We start from the raw sequence: 16,495 nt of genomic DNA, 5'->3' as shown, positions 1-16,495 counted from the left end.
AGCTCCCCAGATCCTCGTCAGCTCCCTCCCCCTTGAGGGATTGTATCCTGCACCTAAAAGACCGTTTCCCGTTTTCCTCTCCTGCTAACGAATGTGCTGTTCCTTCTCCTGCTGTAAGTTTGAAGATCCTTCGCTCAAAGAAGCGTGCTTTATTCACTCCTGTCAGCTTGATTGTGTACATTAAGACACCGTAATTACGTTTGAACATAAGTTCCAGAACTGAGATTTCCTGGGTTTTGTCCTTTTTGTTTTAGGATCAATTTGTTAAAACCTGCTTGCAGCACAGAAGTTTTGAATTCTCCTCACCACGTCTTATAATTTAGTTGTCACAATAGTTTGGTTACTTCCCTAGCTTTACTGTGGACCACGAGGCCTAGGATGAACTTGACAGAAATGCATGCAAGTGCGTCCTGGAAGCTTCTTAATTTGTATCCTATGTGACCCTTCTGAAATGAGATTGCATTTGATTCTTCACTTCTGGTCCCCCTCAAAAATCCATAATTATTAAATGAATGAATCTGCTTTCATTCTATTTTTTGCTTCATTTGCACCCTCAAAGTTTGAGTGTTTTTCTTGATACTTACTCTTAGTACTCTTAATCTGACTACTACTATATTTCAAATAATTATTTGCTCTGATGAAGTTAGGACCCTTATTTTATTTTATTTTTGGCCATGCTGTGTGTGGCATGCGCAAGTGATAGTAATGTCACTACGATAAATGGCACAGTCTGGACAGTGCCATGAGAAAATCTGGCATGTATGGCTTATTCATGATTTGCAAACAGGCTTAGATAGCCCATATATTTAATTGATGATTACCTGATAGATATAAAGGAGAAACAAGTAATAAATCCAGATTTCTGAGGAAAGATTGAGGAATAGAGTGTTTCAAATATTTTAACGTACGCGCTTTCTCTTTTTGTGTGTGTTTTTACTATCATCAGTTTTCAGTGAATTCGAATTCAGTAAAATAATAATACCAAGACCATACTTTTGTAAGTACCGAAATAGGAATCGTAATTCAGAACATGATTCAAAATGTTAATAGGGGATAGAATCACTTTTAAGGCTGTTGATAATTTATAATGTGATTAGTTTATGTCAGAGACTTAAATGATTTTTTGATACATACTATACATATAAATTTGTTTAAAATGTTTTGTCAAAGTGATAATAGTATAAAACAATAACAAGAGAATTAAAAGATCTTAAGATGAAAAAACAGTCTCTTGTTTCACTTTTCCTTACTCACAGTCCCTTTCCCTAGAGGGACCTAGTTTTTGCCATTTCTCTTCTAGGCCTTAAATGTAGTTGTGGTGTGCAACAAGGCTCATTGTATAGTTGTTTTACAACATATATTGTTCTGAAAATTCCTATGTAAAAGTCACAGATGTCAAGTATATCTGAAATTCATTTATTTAAACTTTCTTACTATATTATATATGTTTGCTTTTTATAGTAAAAGAATAATTAAATATTAGCGTCCATGTTATATTAAAAACTAAAAGAAACTGGCAGGACATTCCTACAGATAATTTATAAACAAGTGTTAAAGATTTGGAGTGGTTGTAAAATGAGGCGAAATTCTATCACAGTGCATGTCTACCTACAGCAGATGTTGCTGTTTATTCAGTGAAAAGCAATCAGTTATCAGCTGAAGCATAAGGAAACACAACACATTGTTTTGCATAATTTGAATAATCGCTTGACTTGTGTCTGAATGGGATGGTCATTCTAATATGAAGTACCTAGTTAAAATGAGATTTAAGAAAAATTGTGCTCTTTCAATTCCCGTTTTGATAAAGAGTTATTGAATTGTCCTGCCATTTCAGTTCCATACAAGATCAAACTAGTTGATAATTTTTCCTTTAATGTCCCAGGTGACCATGCTCTTTTGTGTGTCAGAATCAACAACATAGCAGTGGCTGTTGGAAAGGAAGCTAAACTCTACCTGTTCCAAGCCCAGGAATGGCGAAAGCTGCAGGAAGGTGGTCCTGAGTATAGTTGCAGTGAAAAATTATCCAAAGCTCAGTTGACAAGTGAGTATTTCCCCTTTTCTTTGATCATTATGTGTTTTTTTTTTTTCCTCCTTAATGTTAGGAGTATAGTATTTACATATCAAGATGTTTCATGGCACAGCACACACCACACTCTGCCTGGTACATTTTAAGCTACATTTTAAGGAAACTAATCTCTTTGATCAAAAGATAGACTGCCTTTTTCCCCTCTTATTCAAAATCTTTGAAAAAAAAATGCAGATAATTTATAAAGGTATACTTTCCTTCATTCAGACTTCTAATAGGTCACATAATTCCTACCAATATGGCAGATGTATCTTGACCCAGTGGCAGCATGGAGTGAATGATTATATTTGTTGAATGCTTATTGTCTGGTAGCACTGAGCTAAACACTAAGCATGTGTTATCTCAGTTAGTTGTATAATTTACCCCAAATGATGCTGTTTTGCAATATGCTGTTGGCACACTTGGGACCTAGTCATACGGTGCCACAGTGTATCATTTTGGACCATCCCAGGACCACATCATTTGTAAACCGCAAGGTTCACCTCTGGAGAGGCTCTGCTTTTATTATTCTAGTTGTCTGAATCCTTGATCTCTTCCATTGTCATCAACATTGTCCCATGCATTAGGGTGTTTGCCATCCAGAGTGAGTGCAGGCATTTTTAATGCAGAAATGAAGAGCCTGCTATGCCATGCTACCCATCCTACCCCTTGGAAGTTAACTGGTTATTAATTAGGAATGTGAAATATCCATGAGATAAACTGGGAATTATCTTTCTCCCCTTTTGCCCTTTATTTCCCCTACCATGTTCTACATATTGATGAGTCTCTGAGTCTTCTTTCAGTCCAGTCAGTCAAGCCCTGCCATTTCTAAACATCCGTTCTTTGTCTTAGCAGCTGTCTGGTTCCCTCATAGCCTGAGTAGGGACGAGAGTACAAGTCCCATATCATCGCCGCCTATTGTGAGGATCTCTTGTCTAGGTTTCTGAGATGACATTGACAGTCTGCTGAAGAAGCCTGAAATGACTAGATTCAGATATCAAAGAGACAGTTACTTATTTACCTCAATCCTGAATTGTAGAACTTATCTGGGAAATTCGTACAAAAGGTCATTGTCAGTTTTCTTTGCCTTTCTACACCAATTTGCTCAGCTAAGTGTTCCACACAAGTATAAGAAGTTCTGACCTTCAGTTCCCAGTTCTCGTAATGTCCGCCACCATGGCCATCCTAACCTGATCCTCTTCCAGTGTTCCCTGTTTGAGGAACTGGCACCACCATCTAGCTAGTGAATAAGCTAGAAACCAAGGAGTCTTCAACACTCCTTTCTTTAACCTCTCTATCCCCTTCCCGTCTAGTAAGTTTCCTCTAAAGATCTCTTGAATTCATCTACTTTTCTTCATCTTACCCCCATCATGTTATTCCAGGAGGCCATAGTCTCTTGCCTGTACTATTGCAATCCCTCCTGCCTGGCCACTGCCGCTATGTTGTTCCCCCTCTGTAAGCAGAGTTACAGAACAGCAGGTTTACACCCTCACCACACCCTTAAATACTGCAGTGGGTTCCTACTGCTCAAAAACAGAGACGGCCCTCCTAACCTGATCAGGAAAGCCATCCGAGAGTCTGGCTGATACTAACCCCCCTACCCCCAGCTTCATCTCACAGTATTGCCCACTTTGGCCTCATTTTGTTTGTAGTGCTGGTTTTGTTTCAGAGCTCCCCTGGGCCTTTGCACAGGCTTTTCCTGTTTGTTCTTCCTCTTTGACTCTTCCATCTACTAAGTTAACACTTGAGGTTTTATAGCCTGTTTTCTTCCACAGCACTTGTTATAGTTACAAGTTTATAATTATTTGGTATAAAATCAGTCAGTGAGAGCAGAAGGCCTCTTCTGATCTATTCATTCATTCATTCACAATACTTCCCATACTATGCTAGGCACTAGTGATAAATCAAGGGACCAAAATACTGACACTGTCCACACTGCTTAAGGCTGCTAAGGGTATGGATCAGGTCACTGTGAGTAAATGTGAAACTGAGGTTGTGATAAGATGTATGAGTATTAGTTACATTTATGATTGAGAGAGAGTGAGAATTTACAATCACCATAGTGCTCAGTTAAGCGTTGGCCAAGTATTTGTAGGATGAATTGTCATGCAGCTTAGTGCTTGAGGGGGTTTTGGTTAGTAGGTCATTTCCTTTGTATTTGGCACCTTAAAGTCTTTTTGCTTCTCTGTTAAAAGTTGATCAGACAGTTTAAAGCTTTGAGCTGTAGGAATCGATTTATTTTCTTATATTACATGGTCAATGTTATACCATATTGTATATACACTTGCAAAAACATAGTTTTTATATCAGTCAAATACCTTCAGTCACAGAACTTATGTATATGGAAAGACTTGGTGCACTGGAAAGACCCCTAAACTGAGAATCACTGTTAGTAACTTGTAATAAGATCTTGTTATCTTTCACCTGCACTTTACCTATCTGTGCAGTAAGGAAGTTTGACTAGTTTTCTCCAAGGTTCCTGAAAGTCTAAAATGCTGTGATTCTAATTATGACCCTATAGGTGGAGTTGCATGTATAGAGAGCTATAATTTATAAAACCTCTTGCTGTTGTTTCTTTTTCTATTCTCCCTTCCTCTTCCTTCTCTGTTATGTGAAGGGTATTCTTTGAAATTGTTGGAATGGAAGATCTCAGGAAACAGGAATTTTTGAGGAATGAAGATTGTTTTGTTAAATTTGAAGGTCTGAAATAAATTAAGTACTGATGACATATATATTCCTTTCTACATATTTAATCAGTTCTTTTTCCACAACAAAAGCCAAGTCTTAACAAAATCTATATTCTCTAACTTTTGCATATTATTTTCACATTCATAGTATATTGTTATCTAGAAGCTTTGATGCATTGAAACAAAAAGTATATCCTTAAATTCATGACAGCGTAGTAGTATCACATATTTGAAAATAATTCCTTGTAAAAAAAAATTCTCATTTCCTGACCATTAATGAGACTTTTAAGTATTAATAGCCTTTCACCTACTTGGTGATGAGCTCATTAACTGTGCCTGATTCCTATGTAAAACGTTATTGCTGCCATGAACTATGAAAAGATTAGTAGATTTGAAAAATCTCAGTGTTGAATGTTGCTTGTGATTATACGTTCTCCCTAAATTAGTGTTTGAAGAATTATTTTTCAGTCTTCCTTTTTCCTCTTTCAGTAATGACATAAACCATCAGATTTTTTTAAATGGTGAAAACTATTTTGTAGGGTTTTTTTTTTTTAAGAGCAAACAAAGAAGATATTTAAAGCACAGAAAATGAGTTTCTATGCAAAAGAAATTTACTGTCAGATAACAGGAATTAAATGTAATTTTGTATATAAAACATTTTCAGTATTGTCTTTTTATATCATATGTATATATTTCCTTTTGTACATTTGGTATATTAACTGCTTAAAAGTGTTAGTATCTTATTATTTTGAGTAATTTTGTTAACAGTATTCATTTCATTTTATAATTCTATTGGGCAATTAGCCATTCAACACCATTCTCTGCAAGTCAAGTTTTGTTAATATTTGAGGTACTAATTGCATCAGCATACAATAAGCATGCTGTGCTATAGTCTTTTGTTTCAAAAACAATGAACATGCAGTTTTGTCAAGAGGCTTATTTCCTAGGCTTACTGAAAAAGGCAGCAAGACAAAAACTCAAGCCAGTATCTTTTTATGATGTGGTAATTTAAAATGAACACATAATTTAAAATGAAGCATCAAAAAGTATATTGATGAAAATATAATAGTTAAATTCTTATTTTATCTAAGAGAAAAAGTGGAAGTGATAAAACCTCAACACAGCAGAGCTTTAAATAATAAAGTCAGATTATATAATTGCAAGCTGCACATTTCAAAAGCCTTATTTCTGAACTGCTTATTGATCATATATTGAATTCTTATTAAAGGTCTTCAAATATTTAACAGAAACTTGAGTCCTTGCTACTTTTTCCCAGAAGCTGTGCCTTAAGAAAAACAGTATAAATGTCAGCTAAATTAAGACAGAAAAAAAAACAACAACAGTGCTGTGGTATTCTTAACAAAATCATCTTGTCCATTTTAACTACTATTAATGAAGTTCCCAAATGTAAAGTTTTAAGTCCTCCAAATTTGAATCCTGTCTGGATAAGTCCCTGTCTCAGTGATAAACACAACTTACAAATAATGTTTTTCCAACTTTTTATCAGGAAAATTTTCAGTTATACATACAAGCTGAAAGCAGAGTACAACCAGCATCTGAATATTCTTGGCTTAGGTTTAATAATTTTAATATTTTGTTACATTTGCTTTATGTTTGTGTATGTTTGATTTTTGTTTTGAACCGAAATGAAAATAAGCTGTGGGTGTGTTGAGCAATTCAGCATACATCTCATAAGAGTAAGGACATTTTTCTCCATAAATATTACCGTAACAATACCATCACTGCGTTTAAGAAAATGAACGATTTCATAGTATCCTCTAAAATCTTTTCCATACGCAAACTTCCACAGTTATCTCAAGAAATGTCTTTTATTTATTAAAAAGTTTTGTGCTTTCAATTGAGGAAAAGATCAAGACTAGCTGGCATGCAGTAGGGGCAGTCTGGACTTGGGAATTGGGCTCATCATAATCCTATATTTTAAGAACTCTTGATTTAGGATTTTCATCTACTGTCTCCTTTGCTCCTTAGAAGGATTCTGAGTCAAACGGGGCAAGTGTCTTAAGTTTACTACTGAAGAAACACATGTAGAGAGGTTAAGTATTGTATTTATATGAGTCCCAAGGTTATAAGACTTGCTCCTCTAACTCTCCTACTGTCTTTATTGCACATGGTGTTTGAGACTTTAGTCTCCTACCACACTTATGGTGGTAGTGAGTTTCTCTTAGATCAGGATCATAGTTTTAGATTGAGAAGGGATCTCAGACATCATTTAGTGTTTCTCAAAGGGAGTACTATTGGCGTTTTGGGTAGGAACAGGTCTTTATCATGGGAGACTATGTTAGGTGGCGTGAGGTTCAGCACTGCCCCGCTTCAAGTGTGTTCTCAACTGCTGTGACAGCAAAACTGTCAAATGCTCTACAGGGGAATAGAATTACCCTGGGTTGAGAACCATTGATTAGTGTAATCACCTTATTTTAAAGAAAGGAAAAGGGCAACTTGTATTCAGCAACCATGCTGAGTGTATAACTTAGTGCTTGCATTGACTCTTTGCTCTAAGTATTATGTTCATTTTACGGATGAAGAAAGTGTCGTTGCTTATGTAACTTGCCCAAAGTCATATAGAAGGTAAGTATTGGAGCCAAGATTGAAGTGCAGGTCTGTGTGAGGCCTGCAGTTTGCACCCCTCAATACATTTATGTAGATCTGACCCAGTGTAACAACTCTTATATTCCTATAATTTCTGTTTTTCTGCTTTGAGTACCTTTTAAAGGAATAACCAATCAGGAAGAGATTTTGGACAATCTTTTGAAGGTGTTTGTCAGCCACAGTTTTTAGATATAATAGTTTCCAAAGTTGAATGCCCATATTTAAATATAACTCAAATAAGTAATTTTCAGAAATGTCACCATGATGGTTTACACAGCATTGTGAATGTACTTAATACACAGCTGTACACCTAAAAATGGTAACTTTTGTGTTGTACACATTTTACCACTGCAACAAAGAAATTTTTAGTATTGCTCACTTACTTGAAAACTTTGGAAATATTTAATTGAAATTCAGAATTTCAATGCAACCTTTCTAGTCATTTGTGGTATTACATAGAATTTTTTAAAACTATTTTATATTGGAGTGTAACCGATTAACAATGTGATAGTTTCAGGTGCACAGCAGAATGACTCTGTACATATTTTCATGGAACTTTTATAGTGATTCCTTTGGTTGGTTAAATACAATATTTTTACCTGCTTTTTGACTTACAGAACTTATTCCAGTACTACATCAGGGTGTGGATTACTGAGGCAATAAGAACTAAACAAAAGAATTCTAATTTCAAATTGATTGTGTGACTAAAACAATGACTACATTTGAGGGTTTTGCTTTGAAAGTGCTATTTTTTTTTTCTTTGAAGTGGCCATGAATCAGACGGAACATAACTTAACAGTGTCCCAGACTCCTCACCCTCAGAAGTGGCACGTGTTCTACGCAGACAAGTACACGTGCAGAGAGGGCGGGGAGGAGTCTCAGGGGGAAGACATCCCATTTGAAATGATGTTGCTGAACCCGGATGCAGAAGGGAACCCATTTGATCATTTCAGTGCTGGAGAATCTGGTAAGGATATGCAGTTAGATATCCTAAGTGTAGAAAAAGATTTATGCCTGAGAATCTTCACGTTGTGTTATTCGAATACTGAAAAATTAAAAACAACTTGTGTCCAACAGTAGAGAAATGGTTAAATAAACGTTCTTATAAAATTGTAACAGCTGTACTATTAAGTTTAAAACCATAACTGGAAATTTTATGTTGTATGTTTTCAATTATGTTACAAAATGCAGAGAATCAACAGAAAGAAGTACAAAAATACGAACAGATTGTTTCCATACTTTGGCTGGTAGGCTTATGGGTAGTTTATAGTTTCTGCATTCTAAACTCTGGTTTTATGATAAGCTAGCTTTATTTTTAATGAACAGAAGAGTGTTCATAAACTGAGCAATCTAAATTGGCAACCCAGTGATTAAGTAGGATAGAAACTCCTTTACTTCATATAACTGTCCTTCACTAGGATATTTGAGTATTTTTAGGAGTTGCTTTCATTGGAGCTTGCAACAATTTTAGGAAGGATCAAAATTGATGAAGTTTTCTGATATCAAATCTACTCCCATAAAATATTTCATCAGAATTTGAGCTTGACAGAATTTGAAGTTCTGACTCAGTTCTTAGTCCTGACTCCTTCTGATCTATCTTCTCCTGTGACTGATTTTGATTTGATACTTACAGTGTGTTTAAAAACTGTCTTTCTTTTACTCAAGTGGGGAATGTTACTTTGGTCATGTCACCAAGAGTATTTAAATGAAGGGGAAAAAAATCTCACTATAATACGGATTTCCATTAAGCATGGGATTCTTGGCAAGGCTTTTATGTGGGGATTGAGTTTTAAAAAGTGCTGTAAGTACTCAAAAGTATTCATTGCTAGGTAGCTGGCGTAATTTCCCAGGATCTCATCATTTCATTCTTTAAATATCTAGATGCCTTAAAATCTGATTAATTCTACATTGAGGGATTAATTCATTAATTCTCAACCCACTGCTGTGTATGCATCTGGAGAGCTTTAGGAAGAATACAGATGTCCGCCCCCAGAGACTGAGATAGACTTGGTTTTGGAGTGGAAGTGAGGCATTTAGCTAATCTAATGTGTAGACCCACTTATCTAGAAGTCCATGTTGCTTTAGAAATGTGTTGGTTTTAACATAAAGCCTTCAGAAGGATTCTTCCTAGTCTATAGCCTCAGGTATAGAACTTGTTTCCAGGGAATAATTCCCAATTAGTTCAGTTTAGAAACTTTTCCTCATTTGACTAATTTTCTGCCCTGAGTAGAGAAAATTGATTCGCTATGCTTTTTACTCAGAATAGACTGTTAAACCGTGTATCTTAGAGGTTTGAATTAGAATAACCTGGTGCAAAAAGCTGCAATTAATGTTACATGTTACTCTGATTAAATTTTATAGTTTCCTTTCAAACCAATTAGGTATTTTATATATCTACCAGGCTTCAGTTACTCATATATTTTACAGACATAGGAACTTAGGGGTTTTTTTGAATATTGACTAAGGCAAGTTTGATGCTATTTGACAAAACACTACATAGTAATATCATGCCTCAAGTTAAAATAAAATAAAATCGCCTCTTAAAAAATTAGAATCCTTGTTAATTACTTGTAGTTGGTAGAGACCAAAAGAAGTGCACAGAATCCTGAGAGTTAAAGCATCATTGTCTAAAGTAGATTTGATTTTTCTTGGAATAATATTACAGGCTCTTCCACATCTGCCATCTCACTGTCTTTAAGACTCCAGATATGTTTATTATTTTCTCTTGTTCCTTTTTTCCTCTCTGTTATCCCAAAAGATAATGGATTGGATCTTACCTTTAGCTCTGTAACTTTAATGGAAAACTCTACTGCAAGTAGTATAGACAGTAAGGAAATTAATTCTCTTGCATAGCAATAACATCTGAGATTTCTTCAAGGCAGTTTATTTAGCATTTCTCTACCCTCATATCTTCTGACTGTCAGCTTTGTCAGCTTCCTCATGTTCACAGTTAACTGCAGTTATCTGGGCCTTGTATCTGGACAATGGCCAAATTCAGTATCTCTTTGTTAAGAGCAAGCAAACTTTTCCCAGAAGGTCCCTCATCACATTTCATTGGCCAGAACTCGACACATGACCTTGTTACCTAACATGGTAAGAGAAATGTTAAGTGAAGATATCAGAAAGGAGATAAAGGTAAACCAACAAGTCAAAGTAAAGGGTTAGGGTTAGGCTTACATCTTTGGGCAAAGAGTATTGGAATTTCTCTAATTGGTTTAGACTACTCAGGAGGTATCTTGAGACACCCATGGGTGGGATGGACCTTGGGTTCTGAGACCACAGACATCACTGGTAGGCCAGACTGTTCCGGGGCTGCCCCGTGACCCATTGACTCTCTCCCTCTCTTACCCTCGTTTCTCCCATCTCCCATAATTTAGCCGGAGGTAAATTTTTTTAAAGCTGTCCTAAAAGTTTTCTTCCCACTGAATTTTACTAATGCTTTTTCCCATTAAGTTTGCGTTAAAATCTACTCATTCCCTTATAAGTCTTTGTCACCCATTGCATGGTGATTTAAGAGTGTTTTTCTTCTTTTGTGTATAGGCAAGACTTAATACCTAGTATCCACCTGTGTTAAAATTAGATTTTAGTTTCAAGGTGAACATAGATTGCACTCTGAGGGATGTTGGCAGAACAAAGTAAAGTTGAAGAGGAAAAAAACAGACTTTTTTCCTAGAGGTGGTTTGTTTAAAAGAACCCTGAGTGCAGAAGCAGAGTTTTATCTTTAAAGAATCAGAGTCAAGGTAAATAATTTATGCAAAATGCAATGAGCAAAGTATAGGACAAATATCCTTGTTCAGGTTACTTAATATATTATCTCAATGAGGTAATTTGTTGGTTACAGTGTTAGCTTTTTATGGAAAATACATTTAGTCTTGAATAATTTGAAAACATTTTTTGCTAGTGACATATGTCTTATTTTCAAAGTCCTTTCCTCTATTATTCTGGTCACGGTTGTTGTTTAGTCTCTGAGTCATGTCCAACTCTTTTGTGACCCCATGGACTGTAGCCCATCAGTCCATCTTTCTCAGGCAAGATTTCCCAGTCTTGCCTGGGAAACCCCATGGGATTCTCCAGGCAAGACTACTGGAGTGGGTTGCCATTTCCTTCTCCAGGGGATCTCTCCGACCCAGGGATTGAACTTGTGTCTCCTGCTTGGCAGGCGGATTCTTTGCCCCTGAGCCACCTGGGAGGCTCGCTATTCTGGTTACTCAGTAGTCTGAGAATTTTCTTTTCCTTGTGCATTTCTAACCTAACAGAGCCTGGAACCTTAACTTGTAATGAATATTCTGTAGAGTATTATAAACAAATAACAATTTAAGTAGAATACCATATTTAATTTTTTATGCTAAGAAGGAAAGACAAAAACAGATTCAGAACCCAGGATAGCATGAAGACTTCACTGACCCACAGTTACAATGTCGTGCTTCGTTGCTCAGTCGTGTCTGACTGTTTGTGACCCCATGGACTGTAGCCCACCAGGCTCCTCTGCCCCTGGGGATTCTCCAGGCAAGAACACTGAATGGGTTGCCATACCCTCCAGGGGATTGTCCCAACCCAGGGATCAAACCCAGGTCTCCCTCATTGCAGGTGGATTCTTTACCAACTGAGCTACCTGGGAAGCCCACAGTTATAATATGTTTAGCTTATTTTCTGCCTTGTTCTATTACTCTAACAATCGCAGGCTTATGGTCCTGTTGTTTCTAAAACTAGAATACTCTACTTCTCTATGTCAGGAACTTTAAAAGAACGTACACCCATTCTGTCATTTGTTATTCTCTTCCGGAAGTCTGAACGTGTTTTCTCACCCGGACTAGAGAGGTGGATGATCAGCATTTATGTATGAAGAGCAGGAGAGACACCCAGTGGCTGAAAGACTTTCTGTTTTCTCCTAACCATGTCTAAAACATGACTGAGATTGAACTGTTTATTGAGTATTTTTCCTGCTATTTGTATCTCCTGAATTACTTTTCCAAAATGATTTCCATATAATGGAAGCATTTCCTTCTGTTGTTTCAAGTTTATCTGACATGGGAAATTGGAGCACATTCAGGGGTCACAGCTGGATAAAAGTGAGTGCAGTTTAGGCTATTCATTCACAGATTCAGTAGAGACAGCTGTCTTCATAGCCCCTGTCACTGTGTCCAGTGCTCTTTAGATAGAATATAAAAGCCCTAATGTTAGGGACTAACTTTCAATGTAACTGTAAATGTAAATGTAAACTGTTAAACTCAGAGCTTGCCCTGGTTTGTTATAAAAATTTTCTGAAAGTTCTGAAAAATGAAGACACAATCAAAAGATGACACTTAACGCAGAAAAGAGGGTGTTTATCTTGAGAGTATGTGAAGACCATAATGAAAAGTTGGTGGTAGAAACTAGAGGCCGCTAAATGCCTAGCACCATTTTAAAAATTCTGCACATTTACTTTGTTCTTGTCTTTACCAGCCAACTCCCTTTACTCATTCATAATTTCCACTCACTCAAAACTTTTATTTCAGTATGGTCTGGCTTGACTCCTGTGACCTGCCCTAGCATCTATTCTTTCCAACTTCAGTTTTTCTTGCTTCATCCTTCCTGTGTTTTGTGGTTTGATGTCCCAAGAGAACATGCTTAGCCTCTTATCTTTGAGAACCAAGTGATGCTATTGGCCAATGACTAGTCTTAGGATTAGTAGCCATTTGGTCAGGTGTTCTAGTTTCAGTCGCCTGTGGAGTGGAATCACGTGGTCTCCATAGGTTTTCCTCTATGACAGAACGAAAGCCCTTTCCTTCAGAAGGAGGTTCTGGTCATGAGACGTATTGTGACACTTTGTCTAAGTGGGAATTTAAGGCTGCCATCCATCCCAGAGCTGTGGCTCTCAGGCTTTAGCTGCATCAGAGTCACTGAAGGACATTTTCAAACCCAGAGTGCTGGTCCCCACTCCCAGGGTCTCTGAGACCCTTGATACAGGATGAGTCCCAAACATGCATTTCTAACTAGGTCGCTAGTGCTGGTGCTGCTGCTGGCCCAGGGCTCACACTTCGAGAAGCATTGTCAGGGTATGTAACTATTATTGACTGACTAAGTCTATTTTTAAACATCTTATAGAAGAAGCCCATTTTGGGGGTAAGAAACATATGTAACTGAAGGTTGAAATCATTGTTTTTTCCCACAGAGCTATGATTTTGTGGTTAGTCTGTGGGCTTATCTCCTGACCAGTAGTTTGTTTTTTAATAGATTGACCGTAGTTTAAGCTGTGCTATTACAGTCAAGACTTCATTCCAGAGTAGGAGATTATTTAAGTTTCAACAGTTTTCCTTTTTCTCTCTTGCAAAAGTAAATAAAGGCTGTGACTCCAATTAAAAGACAAGTTCTGAAAATATTGATGGAAGATTTGAAAGCAACCCAACACTGTAACTGACTTGTTCCTTTCTTCTCTTCGCAGGGTTACATGAGTTCTTTTTCCTCCTGGTCCTAGTCTACTTTGTGATCGCTTGCATTTATGCGCAGTCGTTGTGGCAGGCTATTAAGAAAGGCGGACCCATGCACATGGTTTTAAAGGTTCTGACAACGGCATTGCTGTTACAAGCTGGTTCGGCTTTCGCTAATTACATTCATTTCTCCAGGTAACTCAAAACCATTAAAACTGTGTTCATCATTATGTCTAATTAATCCTAATTAGTCCACCAAAGTTATGTTTGCTTTGATTATGAATAATTTTGTTCACATTTGTAATTTATGCTAATATTCTCCTCTTCAATTCCTCAGTTACTCCAAAGATGGAATAGGGGTACCTTTTATGGGAAGTTTGGCAGAATGTGAGTATCTTACTAAACATTTCTTTAAAACATAAACTTGCTATCTGCTTCTTGTATGTTTTCCTTTTTCATCAGTTATTTTCTGTCATAATACAGTTTTTTCTAATCTGAGGTTGATTAGATTTGGCTCAACTGGAAATAAGATTACAGATTTAGTTTCCACATATCCTGTTTAGTTTCTGTAGGGATAGATAATGTGTTTAGCTCTTCATTGTGTTTAGAGCATATTTATGCCCTTTCTGTCATTTTTATCCTCAATAAAGACTCAGTGAAGTAGGTATGCTTATCCCTATTTTGCAGATAAAGAATCTGGGCTCAGTGACAGAAAGTACATTTCCAAATGTCAGTCATCTGGTAGATGGTAGAGCCAAGACTTAGACCTAATTTTCTGACCACAAAGCTAAAGATTTTTTTTTCCCTTTTATCATCCCTTTTTTGACTTTTTCTCTCTTTTTCTAACCTGGAGCCATAGAATAAACCTATAATTGAGCTGACTTCTCAGCTTTGTTCTTTGATTTATAAGAAGAACTCTTATGAGGTAATTTTTCAATTAAGCATGATGGTGAAAAAATAAAATTTCCTACAATCATAACTTTTAAAAGAGAACTTCAGAGGTATATCAGGTCATATGCCATTCTCAGTTCTGAAAAACAAGTTAAGATTTGCTCTAAAAAAGCAGGTCCTGAATATACAGCCATTCTAGGATTTACTTTCCTTATATTTTCCATGTTTCTCTTCTAGTCTCCTCTCTCTTTAATAGGGTATCTTACAGTAATCTCTGTGATCATCTCAGGACCCGATTATCCTGATCTTGCTACCTATTTTAAGATTCTAAAACTTCTATAACCTCTCCTTTTCCTTGTGAAGAGGATGTATAAACTGTTCACTTCTTGGGAATGAGCAAAAGTTGATTCTCTTTGACATTACCAGAACCCTGCCTTGTCCCCCTGTTTTCTCTTAGATGACTCAGGATGTTTATAATAGAGTCCTAGAGTTTTAAAGCTGGACAGAACATAGAAATAATTTAGCTCATGCATTTTAGATGAGGAAATTGTGGCCCAGAGAGGCAAAGCATACAGAGGCCCATCAGTAGCAAAGCTATTACTAAAATCAAGGACTTGAAGTTTTGTGAGTATCTACTATATACAAAACAGTTTCAGGCTGTCTGGCATCTTCATGGTAGGTTAAAAGCAAAAGTCTTTTTTAAAAAAACTACAGTAAATCAACATTGATCATTTTGGTAGTTCTGACAACAGGTTTATTAAATGATAAAATTTCTTTTTAAAAAAAATTTTTGGCTGCACCATACAGCATGTGGGATCTTATTAATATTCCCAGACCAGGGATCAAACCTGTGCCCCTTGACCTTAACCACAAGACCACCAGGGAAGTCCCTAAAATTTCAGGATTTTTAATTAAATTCCACAGGATGGGATTTTTGTGTGATCTGTATAGTTCATCTATAATTAGTTACTTTTCCAAGAACAGATAAGCCGTGTTCTGCCTGTCCTCACAGTTACAGTATATTATATCAATATGTGCGTTAGTTAGTACACATAGAAATAAGCCAGAAAATCAGTGTACTCCCCAACCCTGTATTTGTAAAAACAAATAGCAAAAGCTAATTAGCAACTTATGTAGGTATATTCCTTTGGCTGACTTCTTTAAGTAAGTGAATATGTATTTGTAAAATGTTTAATAAAAATAATTAGCATCACAGTCATTTAAAATCTACAGTGAAAGAAAGTTATCCTTGATCTGAAAGGCCATGATGTTTTATATCATTGAAATGTGGTGACAGTTCATTATTAGAATTCACTATTACAGATAAATAAGCCTAAATGTAAAGTATCTAGTTCTCATTGGGGTTAGGGTTAGAAAAATATGTCAAAATAAATCTGAGATCTATTATTACTAGTTTTTTGGCTTGTGACTTTTAATATAAGTATTATACTACAACTAGTCTTATCTGTTTCTCTAAGAATATTTTTGTATAAAAGAAGTAAAAGTTGTAGACATCAAAGTCCTAAGTGGCAATTTGAAGGAAGTTTTATTTTGTTAAATTGTGATCAAACGTTTATTCCAAAATCCACATCAAAATACACTTTGATGAAAGGTTATAATTTTTTAAAAAATCAGTAAATAGAACTTCCAAAATAAATACACATGTAAGCGGAGGTAAACAGCTGATGGTTGTTTAAACCAATAGTGCTGAACTGGACGCAGGCGGTTTTGTTGCGTCCTGCAGCTGCCGACTTCCCCTGAAGTGTGAGTGATGGCCACCTGGTGGCGCTTCACACTAATGCATGGAGCACGTCATCTGTCTTCAGGACTGACAGTAA

At 36.4% G+C, this 16,495-nt stretch overlaps 1 protein-coding gene across 5 annotated transcripts in view; it reads left to right on the top strand.

Annotated features, from left to right (window-relative positions):
• GPR180 (G protein-coupled receptor 180) overlaps positions 1–16,495 on the top strand; it is a 43,190-nt gene that overhangs the window by 692 nt on the left and 26,003 nt on the right. For 4 of the 5 annotated variants that reach the window (XR_006271143.1, XR_006271142.1, XR_006271141.1 and 1 more), the window contains exons 2-5: positions 1,883–2,041; positions 8,126–8,326; positions 13,781–13,961; positions 14,104–14,153. Coding sequence is in view for 2 of the 5 variants with exons in the window: in XM_043477588.1 (XP_043333523.1) it covers positions 1,883–2,041; positions 8,126–8,326; positions 13,781–13,961; positions 14,104–14,153 (591 nt within the window). In the remaining 3 variants the exon portion in view is untranslated. Of the gene's footprint in view, positions 1–2; positions 114–1,882; positions 2,042–8,125; positions 8,327–13,780; positions 13,962–14,103; positions 14,154–16,495 lie in introns of all 5 variants that reach the window. The other variant, XM_043477589.1, reaches the window with a different exon arrangement.

The sequence above is a fragment of the Cervus canadensis genome, chromosome 9, assembly GCF_019320065.1.
Source record: "Cervus canadensis isolate Bull #8, Minnesota chromosome 9, ASM1932006v1, whole genome shotgun sequence".
In the NCBI taxonomy this organism is placed as follows: domain Eukaryota; kingdom Metazoa; phylum Chordata; class Mammalia; order Artiodactyla; family Cervidae; genus Cervus; species Cervus canadensis.
The sequence above is the reverse complement of the archived record's forward strand: the minus strand, read 5'-3'. Positions and strand labels throughout refer to the sequence as shown.